Source organism: Chrysochloris asiatica, unplaced genomic scaffold (genome assembly GCF_000296735.1).
Source record: "Chrysochloris asiatica unplaced genomic scaffold, ChrAsi1.0 scaffold00160, whole genome shotgun sequence".
NCBI classification, from domain to species: domain Eukaryota; kingdom Metazoa; phylum Chordata; class Mammalia; order Afrosoricida; family Chrysochloridae; genus Chrysochloris; species Chrysochloris asiatica.
The window spans coordinates 5,196,585-5,208,108 of NW_006408678.1; the positions used below are offsets into that span (position 1 = coordinate 5,196,585).

An 11,524-nucleotide genomic window follows, 5' to 3' on the forward strand; every position below is an offset into this window, starting at 1 on the left:
GAAAGAAATATCTTAGGAACATGGGTATATACTTTGTTGTTAAATTTCTCAATACTAGGGTTTGGTACCTTCTGAGCTTGGAAATTGTGTAATGAAAACTATCCTTCCCTAAGAAGAATAAATACCCTAAAACTATACTTAAGACTTTGCATTTTGTGTAGATTCTATTTTAAAAGAAAAATGCAAAGCTTAATATTCAGAAGCCCATCATGTGCTTTCACTCAGCTTTGTCCATTTCAAATATAACCTAATCCAGATTTTAAAAACTGCCTCTGATAAAAATAGTTCCCAATTTCCTATAATCTGACACTTTTCACCTCTTTTTAATGGCTCTGCAACTTCTTCTGATATTGCTACAGATGGTGTTTTGAAAGATGGGAATTTTTCCACCCCTAAAAGACCACACCGTAAGGTCAGCAGTACGAAACTGCCAGCGGTTCCGTGGGAGAAAGATGAGGCGTTCTGCTCCCGTAAAGATTAACAGCCTCGGAAACCCTGTGCAGGGTCGCTATGAGTCGGAACCGACTCCACGGCACTTAACAACAACAACAACAAAAGACCACAGGATTTTAATATTCCTGGTAAACCTTATGAAAGAAAGGAAAGGATTTCCACTTTTTCTAAATCAGAATACACAAGTATGACACATGTTTCTTTTCTTCCCATATTGCTGAGTTAGGGTATAAAAGGAAACCAATGATTTTTTAAAATCCCATTTGCCGTCAAATCGATCCAACTCTTGGTCACCCCATGTGTTAAGAGTAAAGCTGCTCCACAGGCCTGTCTTGGCTGCAATCTGTACAGAAGCACAGAGCCAGGCCTTTCCTCTGAGGAGCTGAGAGCTGGGTTCAAACCAGCTTCTTTAAGGAGCTCTGGTAGCGTAGTGGTTACGAATTGGGCTGCGAAACGCAAGGTCAGCAGTTCCAAACTACCAGCTGCTCCGTGGTAGAAAAAGGAGGTGTTCTGCTCCCGTAAAGATTTACAGCCTCAGAAACCTTGTGCAGGGTCGCTATGAGTCGGAACCAACTCCACGGCACATGACGACAACAACAACTTTAAGATAGCAGTCAGTCACAAACTACTTGCCCCACCCAGGCTCTTGATAATTGAAAAAAAAGCTAAATATATCTTACTTAAATGACTTAGTAATATATAATATATTAGTGTTAAGTGCTAAGTGTTTAGTGCTGTCGAGTCAGCTCCAACTCATAGTGACCCTGTATAAGGTTTCTGAAGAGCAGCTGGTGAATTTGAACTGCCAATCTTGAGGTTCAAACTGACCTTGAGGTCCAGTGTTTATCCTATGGCGCCATGCCAGGACTAAGTTTGTTAATGTCTCTTAATAAGGACATATAAATTACACCGTCTCTTTATCACCCAGGTGCAGGGAGAGGGAGAAGGCTGGCCTCTCTGGACTTCACAGAGCTATTACTTCAAGTACAATATCAATATTTGGTGTTTTTAGCCAAGCACTACAAAGAAAAATAAATATTTTCACATGACTCATGAAACTGACCTTGTTTGAAGGAAAGTCAAGAGACTGAAGTGTTCCTACATTTTTCCACCCTCCTTTCCCCGCCAGTCTTTTGATCTAACCAGACAAGGTTGAGATATTTTCTTAATGGTTTACACTTTCTCCCAATTGTTCTCCTCAAGCATGTGGAAACTTGCCTGTTAACCTTTGCCTTTTTTCATGCTTTTTTAGGAGTATAGAGGACATCACATTTGCAAGAACATTGACAATCATGAAAAGGATACTAGGTACAACAGCTGCGCAGGACACGGCAGAAATGGCCATGCGTACGTGGCACGTCATGAGGCTGTTCCACTGGGGACACGATTTGTAAGAGATGATGGACTGCAAGAACGTGTACACAACACCGCAGACAAAAGCCAGAAGGGCTCCCCCATCGTGGACTACCGGGACAGCCAACTCCTGCAGAGACATCACAGACAGGCCATTATTCAACACTCAAGAACACTCTGTACCCTCTCAAAGCCATCAGGTATCACATGGGCACCACTTCTTGGGAAATGGAGCTGCTAAGGTTGGAGATTCAAGTCCACCCAGAAGCACAGTAAAAAGAGTGGGAATCTACTTCAGAAAGATCACAGTTGTACAATTGTACTCCTGACACACCTGAGTTCTTCATGAATTGAAATCATCTGCTGCTGGAATGATTTACTCTCAGAGATCCTATGGAGCAGGTCTACTCTGTCCTGTAGAGTTGCTCTGAGTCAATCAACCAGACATCAGTGCATTGTTCTCCATACAGGAAAGGGAGAGAAAGAAAGAAAACCACCTTTTTCATTAATTTCTAAGAAAATTCTCTAGCTCAAATGCAGGAAAGGAAGAAGTCCTGACTTGATTTGGGTTATATTCAAGTAAGGAGCTCTGGTAGCGTAGTGGTTACGAATCGGGCTGTGAACCTTAAGGTCAGCAGTTCGAAACTACCAGCCGCTCCGCGGGAGAAAGATGAGGCTTTCTACTCCCGTAAAGATTTACACCCTCGGAAACCCTGTACAGGGTCGCTATGGGTCGGAACTGACTCGACGGCACTTAACAACAACATGGCTGCATTTACATTCTGTTGGGATGTTTATCCCAATCAGACAGACTCCAGTTTTTCTACCTCTAAGATAGACTTCATACTTTTCTTGACCCAAATGCCCAGGTTTGCTGTGCAACAACCACATTCTTGGCATTTTAATTCAGCGTATAAAGAAATACATAAACACCGTATCAATTACTCGTTGATAAGGTATAGATCCTGTACGAAGAACAAACTCCCAGAGCAAATCCACTGCCATTGAGCCAGTTCTGACTCACAGCAACCCTGGATAGCATTTCCAAGGCTATAAATCTTTAGGGAAGCAGAAAACGTCATCTTTCTCCCTCAGAGAGGCTGGTGGGTTTGAACTGCGAACCTTGTAGTTAGCAGTCCACTGCTTATTCTGCAGCACCATCAGGGATCCTGCATGAAGCACAGGAAGTAGTATAGATTTCAGTTATAGATAAGACATAAAATACATTCTATGTCCTTAAAAACATGGATATACCTTGATGATACTTTGGAATTAAGGAAAATAGATCTCTTTGATTCCTTGAATATGAATCACAATGGGCAAAGAGAACTCAACAAAAGGCAAGGCATGCCTCTTTTAGGAACTGTTGTTGTTAAGTGCATCCAACCCATAGTGACCATGTATAGGGTTTCCGAGGAGCCGATGGTGAGCTTGAACCGCCGACCTTGAAGTTCAAACGGTTTTGCAGTCTGGCACATTAAATCACAGTGCCACATCAGGAATAACCTTTTTAAAATCCCGCTACTTTCTACTCTTCCATTTCTTATGATGCTAAGAAAATTGACATCCTAAATGTACATGCTTTCTTGCCTCTGTGCCCCCTTGTCTGGGAATTTGCTTTCTCAATCCTGGCCAATTCAACATATCCTTAAGGATCCTAATCTGCAAGCTTCATGCCCCCACTTCCCAACATCAACCCTGACACTGACACTATCAGATCAAAAGGCCCTCCATTTAGCAGAGGCTGTTTTTGTAATGTGTCTTTTTCACGGGGTATTATATACTCTTATCAAATAAGTGTTTGGGAAAGAAAACGATTCTTTTGGACTCCACTTAGGAAACTCTCTTGTTAATTTCAAAGATAGTACAGATAGCAAAAACTTTGGAAGGTTAAACTGTGAAAACTTTGTCTTTTCTGAAAAGGAAACTTCTTTTTGAGGGAAAATAAAGCACTGGCAGTGATAATTGAAGACACACCAAAAGGTAGCCACCACACCCACCCAATTCAGGAAAGAGCCTGAGATAAATGCATGCCCTGTCACTCAGGGAAAACCACCACCTGCCCATGCTTTCTGGCCCTCACATCTCTGAGTTTCGTGGTAACAGCTCAAGTTGGTTTGCTCATGGCTGAAAATGAATGACAGGACATTAAACAAGGAAGTTGTAAAAATCTATTTATGGGAACAATGACAAGACAAACACTTTGCTCCCAGAGAAGTTAAAGATTACAGTTCTGGTTTTGATAAAAGATTTAGTCATTTCATGGAGGCCTTAAAAATGACCCCAAATTCCACTTTCTTCCATCCATCCATCTAAGTCTTCTTCCTCAAGCGTAAATCTGGCCTTCCTGGTTTTCAGATTGACACCTGCATGTCTTATGATGTTGAGTTCTTCAGAGAATGAAGTGATACGCATCATAAAATGCATATCCACACGGTTCGGTTTCCAGGTTTCTCATTCTCACCCCACCATTGCTCTTTCTGGCTCTAGACCTGTGGGCTGAGTACTTGCTTTTTTAAATCAGATTTCCTCATTCTGACCTTGAGGGTAAGTAACTCTTGCCCACAGGCTCTTGACATATTGAACACATTGTCCTAATTCAAAGCCCAGTTTTACCAGACATTACTCATGGAGGGGGGGCGGGGGGAGGGGGTTCAAAAAGTTGGTGGAAAAATTACACTATTTTTAAATTGTCTTTTCCACAAACTTTTTGAAGCCTGATCTTAGGAGTCCTGGTGTGGTATAAGTACTCAACCTCAAGGTCAGTGGTTCAAACTCAGCAGCCACTCCTTGGAAACCCTATATAGGGTCCTTATGCAACAGAACTGACTCAAGGGCACTTAACAACAACAACATACAATCTTGGTTGTACAAGTTAAGTTATTAGCCTCTCTGGGTCTCTATTTCCTCAGTGATAAATGGGAATAGTAATGGGAACTAATCTTATATTTGAGTCATGGTGTGGCACTGTAGGATAAGCACTGGACTGCTAACTGCAAGGTCAGTGGATGAAACCCAACAACCACTCTTCAGAATCCCTATTCAGGTTCACTCTGAGTAGGAGCTGACTCAATGCCACTTAGCAACAAAAATCTTATATTAAAATAATGTAAGTTAAAGCATGGAACGCTTTGTCTAACACAAAGAATGGTCTCAATGCTTGTTATGAAAAAGAAATCATATACTATCATAAAATATGAGCAAATGCCATAAAGAGATTCTAAATAAAAAAATTTTAAACTGTTGTTGTCAATTCCGACTTCTAGTGATCCTGAAAGACAGAGTCGAACTACCCCACAGGGTTTCCAAGGCTGAAAATCTTTACAGGGCAGACGGCCACATCTGTCTCCTGTGCAGCAGCTATTGGGTTCAAACTGCCAAACTTTAAGTTTGCAGTCAAGTGCTTACTTCCTGTGCCACCAGGACCCTCCAAAGAGCCCTCCAACCATGGGACAAATGTTGCAAATCACTATGGCTTGCAGCTCTGATTTTATGTCTTATTTCCTCATAATGAGAGGATAGGAGTAGAAAAGAAAGTGGGAGCCAGAAGCAAATTTAGTTATGAGATGCATTCCATGCCTTACCTCTGCACTTGCCTCAGGGGCACTGCAATTGAGACTCTCACCTTTCTAAACTCCAAAGTTAAAAGGAAACACTAACAGTTATACGATGTATAATGTCCAAACACTAAAACCAGTGGACCCTGAGACCTGAGAGAATATCCCTGCTCTGTGGATGGCTCGGAGCCCCTTGGTGATGCAGTCGGTTGACTGCTTGACTGCTGACTGAGAGGTTGGAGGCTCCAATCCACTCAGAGGGACCGTAGAAGGTCTGGGGGATCTACTTCTGAAAAATTAGCCATTGAGAACCCTATGGAACACAGTGCTGCTCCGACACACATGGGTTACCACAAGTCGAAACCAACTCCATGGTAACTGGTTTCCTGTGCTGTGTGTGTATGTGTGTGTGTGTGTGTGTATGGTAGATGGTTTTAAAGGAGATACAGTGTAATGTTTGGAGGGGTGGTAGATGGCTTTAAAGGAGATACAGTGTCATATAACGGCTCTTTCCCCTGACCCCTCAGAGAAGACAGCAACTCATGATAGTGCCCGATCCTACAGAGATGGTTAGAGTCCCCTCTGGTGCAGGTCAGACAGGACTCTCTGGACACAGGAGTCAACTGTATAGACAAACAGCCAGAGGCTATTTCCCTCCCAGATCAATACCCTGGTGCAGTCCCTCACAATGTCATTTCAGTATACAGCGAAGCAGAGGCGGCCACTCAATATCGCCCCACCTCTCTCAGGAAGAAAGTTAAAGGGACACTTCAGGTCAGAACTGCAATTCTCCCAGGACAGGAGTAACTTCCGTTCTGCTCTCACACAGAGATAGTAAACCCGTGCTATAGAATCACTCTGACTCATGGAGACAGATGCCACGTGTGTCAGAGTAGGACTGTGCTCCACAGGGTTTTTAATGGCTGAGTGTTCAATAGTAGTCACCAGGGCTTTCTTCCGAGGTACCTCTGGGAGGACTCAAGCCTCCTCTGACCTTGTGGTTAGCAGCCTAGCGAGTTAAAGGTTTCTTCCACCCAGGGATTCCTATAGGGATAACAGGTGATGAAACAGGCAGGCCACAGGCATAAGCACGTCCAATGGTGAACAGACAACATTCATAATGGCATCAAGTACAGGGTATGGGTACCGTACCTAATATCCTTGATGCCCTGCAACAACCCTATGCATTTTCCCCCTTTTGAAATACTGGGCATTGGTACTATTAGTATTCACTTGAAATATAGCCATTTCTAAACTACAGAGTATTATCTCCAGAGATAAATAGGTTCCATGCTTTCCTGAAAGAGACCTGGAGAAGCACAGGAAGAATCCATAAGTTAGAATAATGAGAATTTTTTTCAAATACTTGACACGTTGAGCAGACGCCACAGGAGTTCATCATACATGTTAACACGCTCGAGTGGGCAGCATTTTGACTCTCTAACTCATTAGCTGAGTAACCATGAGCTAGTCATTTCACCTTCATGCACCTGCACCCTCACCTGCAAAAGGCAGAGACCAAGCGCTACTCACACATACTATCAACATGTTTCTCACAAACTCTCACACTCACACACTTTCACACACAAACACATATATAAGGGACTTCAAAACGTTCCTGGAAAAATGGAGGGAAAAGATAAAGGCATTTCTCCATGACCTTTTTGAAGCGCCTCTCCCCCACCTTGAATTTTCATTTGGTGAAATCATTACAATGGCAGAAGTACCTCCCTCAACACATCAAACCACATCAACAAAAAACATGGAGTACTACACAGCCTGTTCTATTGTGGAGGCACACACTCTTCTCACCTTAGTGCAGGTACGCTCCCCATCTCTTCAAGGTACCAGGCAAGACTTATTATCCAATTTTTATAAACTCATCAACAGTTTAATAGTAACACTAGCATTTCAGGATCATATTTCTGGCCTCAGCAAAGATCCCCCTTGTTGACGTTTGATTTTTCAAGCATGTCTCTTGTATTCCTGCTTCTCTTCCCAGACGCATATACTGAGTTGCCCACAATAACTAAAAAACATCCCTCATCATACCTGAAAATTGGCTACGATGCCCATTCCGATACATCCCACCAATCCAAGCACTAATGACACCAAGTTGAAAACAGGAGTGCTGAAGTAGCTCGTTTCATTTTGCTTCTCTACTATTTTATATCTTGTGTACATCGTGGCTGCACCTGAAAAAGAAAGGCACCCTGGTGAATTGTCACCATTTGATTTTTTTATAATGAACAACACAGTAGTAGTTTTATATAAATGTAATAAGATTTGTACTTTCCCTGAAGAAACAGAGGAAAGAAAGTCAGGAATAAGAGGAACAAATAGAAAGTGTGACTAACCGACTCTAGGGACAGCGGCCTCCTTTCCCCTGAGACCAGAGCTGCTTGAACCTGGCTATAATTACTGGACATTCTAATCAAAGCTTCTACAGAAGAATCCTAATCAAAAGGGGGGGGGGAATTCTGAACAGAATATAAAATTTTCATAGAACCCAAATTTTCTGGAGACATGGAGGCTGAATGAAAGTACTGTCCCGAAATGATTTTTACACCTTAAACCAAAAATCTACCACTCATCTGTCAGTTTGTTGTACTGTGGTGGTGTTGCAGACTGTGTACGCTTGGTCAGAGGTTCGAGGCCCTATAGGCCCGAGTGTAACAAATGAGGCCACTGGCAATTAATGGCAAATTGTTTTTCATCTTAATATTCAGTTACATGTATTAATTTAATACACAGAGCCCTTGATAATCCACAGATAACTGTGATATTTTCCTAAAGCCTAAGACTAAAAGTTGCAAGGTCAAGCCTTTCTCCAAAAGGATTAACTAAAAATATCTTAGCTACTTCTCAGTTGTTTGTTCTATAGACAAAGAACCCATCCTCCCTAATCCTTTTCCAGGTGCAGCCCATTCACCTGGGCGTCCGTCCGGAGTCCTCCTGAAAACCTGGCTCAGGAAGCCGAAACAGCGGGACTCCACCCAAGCTTTTGTCCTTACCTCTCACTTTCCCCCACCTGAGCTCAGGGGCTATAGATATGTTAATTGGGCCTGAGAATCCAAGTTGCTGGCCTGGGAGTCGAACCAGCGAAGTACGATGTAAAGTTACCTGAATGTCTGGAAAAGTACTGATGTTAGCTGTACCTTGCCTAAGTCCCTCCCAGCTTGGTGTGAAGCTCCTCCCCTAAATAAAACAGAGGCCCGGGCCTCCCCAGGTGTGCATTACAGGTTGGAGGGCATGCAGTAAAGATTGCAGTGCATTACAGGTTGGAGGGCATGCAGTAAAGATGGCAGGGCAGTGAGTTGCTGCCTGCAGAGGCCACGATGCCTGTACTCCCAAGCCTGCCCACCAGTGATGTATCCACCCTGGTTTCTGGGTGCCTCCTTGTCCCCCTTCTTCTGTCTATCTGTGTATTCTTTTGCTATATCTACCGCCGTCAGGTATCTCCTCCTCGTGAACCGAACCCCTATGTCGAGACAGGTCCCCGACAGTGGTGGCTTGCATGGTGCAGTGATGCTGGAAACTATGCCACCAGTATTTTAAATGTTAGCAGAGTCACCCATGGTAGACAAGTTTCAGTTGAGCTTTCAGACTAAGACAGACTAGGAAGAAGGAGAGGTGGACTACTTCTGAATGTTTAGCCACTGAGAACCTTATGAATAGCAGTGGGACACTGTCACCACCAGAATATTGTCAAGTGTCACAACGATTGTGAGGATGCCACAGGACCAGGCAGTGTTCTGTTGTATACAGGATTGCTGTGAGGTGGAACCAATTCGATGGCACCTAATAACAACAAAGCCAAGTATATCCCCTGAAGTCTTCTTAAAACCAAACAATTGTTGTTGTTGTTGTTGTTGTCTAGTGCCATTGAGTTGGTTCAGACTCATAGTCACCCTGCATAGCATTTCCGAGGAGTGGCTGGTGTGTTTAAAACCACCAATCTTGCAGTAAGCAGTCCAATGCTTATTCTACAGACCCATCTACAGACCCATTAACTTAACTAGTAAAGAACATCTGCCTGGCGCATTGTGCTCTTTTAATATCTATCTATATGAGCTCAAACTGAGAGCAACAATTCAAAAGATTAGATAAGAAATTTAGGGGGCAATGAGTGTGTGTAAATGGAGGAGGAAGAACTTTGGAAAAAATGGGTGAGAATCTTTGTACAACTTGAAGAATGCAATCCATGGCACTGAATTATAAATGTAGAAACTGTTGAGCTGGTGTATTTTTGGCTGTGTATATTCTAAACAACAACAAAAAAATTATTTTTTTAAGATTTGTATTTTCAATTTCCTTATTACAACTGTCTCCCCTTTGGCTCACTCCCATTCTTCCCCCATCTTACTCTCTCCCCAGCACACACACATATACATATCCACACAGCCATCATGGCTGTTATTCTCACATGCGTACTGTCAGAGAGCATGGATTGCTGTTACTTAACAATGTACTATCAAGATCTTCCCGTGTCCGTATAAAGAGAACCAATTTCATCATCTTTAGGAAGTTCATTATGCTCTATAGGAGTCATGGTGTGGTGCTGTGGTTTAATGCATTGGACTGCATACTTGGTTTGAACCACAAGGTCAGTGGTTCAAGCTCATCAGCTGCTCCTTGGCAACCCTATATAGGATTGCTATGGGTTGGAGCCAACTCAACGTCATCTAACAACAACAACATTATGCTCTATGGTTTGATACCATGTGTTGTTGTTGTTAGGTGCCATCATGTCAGTATGGACTCATAGCAACCTTAGGCACAGAAGAACGAAACACTGCCCGATCCTGGGCCAACCTCACTACTGTTGCCTCGCTTGAGTCCATCAATGCTGCCACTTAGCCAATCCATCTCGTTGGGGGTCTTCCTCTTTTTCTTTGACCCTCCACCTTACCAAACATGATATCCTTCTCCAGTGACCGGTCCTTCCTGACAATATGTCCAAAGTATGAGAGATGAAGTTTGGCCATCTTGGCCTCCAAGGAGCACTCTAGCTGAACTTCTTCCAAAACTGATCTGTTGGTTCTTTTGGCAGCCCTTGGCACTTTCAATGTTCTCCTCCAAAACTATAACTCAAGCATCAATTCTTCTACGGTCTTCCTTATTCACTGTCCAGTTTTCGCATGCATATGAGGTTATTGAAAAGACCATGGCTTGGGTCAGGAGCACTTTAGTCCTTAAGCTGACACCTTTGCTCTTCAACACTTTAAAAAGGTCTTGTGCAGCAGATTTTTCTAATGCAATACAACATCTGATCTCTTGACTGCTGTTTCCGCAAGTATAGATAGTTGATCCAAGAAGAATGAAGTCCTTGACAACTTCAATCTTTTCTCCATTGATAAGAATGTTGTTTATTGGTCAAGTGGTGAGGATTTTTGTTTTCTTTACATTGAGATGTAATCCATGTGAGGGGGGCTTGAAAAAGTCTGTTGAAAAATGGAATTAAAAGATAATGGAATTTTTCCACAAACTAGTTGAAGCTCTTTCATATTTATTTCATCATTCTCCTAATAACGGGGTTTTATATTGCTTACATTTTTGTTTGTTGGGTTTGTTTGGGGTTTTTTGCTATTACAAACAATGTTCAAGGAACATTTTTGTATATAAATTTTTAGGCACACTGCCAAGCATGTATCTCTGAAAGACGAATTCCTAGAAATGGAATGACTGGGACAAAAAGACATGCACAATTAAAACACTGAGAACTATTTCCAAATTGCTCTCCAAAATACAATTTATACTCTCACCAACTGAGTTCGAAAGTAATTCTGGATCCCCTTGGGAAGGAGCTCTGGTAGCGTAGTGGTTACGAGTCAGGCTGCCAACCTCAAGGTCAGCAGTTTGAAACTACCAGTGGTTCCACGGGAGAAAGATGAGGCAGTCTGCTCCCGTAAAGATTTACAGCCTTGGAAACCCTGTACAAGGTCACCATGAGTCAGAACCAACTCCATGGTACTTAACATCAACAACAATAAATTTTAAAATGGCAGCCCATTGGCTGAATTTACATTTCTCTGATCATTAGTGAGATTATATAACTTTCTAAATGTCTACTGGTCCTTTGTATTTCTTCTATGAACCTTTTTTCTTATTTTCCCTTCAGTTTCTCTAAACACTTCTAATTAGAGTTGCTTTTAATATGT

The 11,524-nt window shown here is 42.5% G+C and overlaps 1 protein-coding gene across 1 annotated transcript in view; it reads right to left on the bottom strand.

Annotated features, from left to right (window-relative positions):
• Nucleotides 1–11,524, bottom strand: part of DRAM1 (DNA-damage regulated autophagy modulator 1) — a 79,104-nt gene that overhangs the window by 11,550 nt on the left and 56,030 nt on the right. Inside the window, exons 4-5 of the mRNA XM_006871123.1 lie at nucleotides 7,416–7,660; nucleotides 1,759–1,936 (exon numbers count right to left, since the gene is read on the bottom strand). Coding sequence (XP_006871185.1) covers nucleotides 1,759–1,936; nucleotides 7,416–7,660 — 423 coding nt within the window. The remainder of the gene's footprint in view (nucleotides 1–1,758; nucleotides 1,937–7,415; nucleotides 7,661–11,524) is intronic.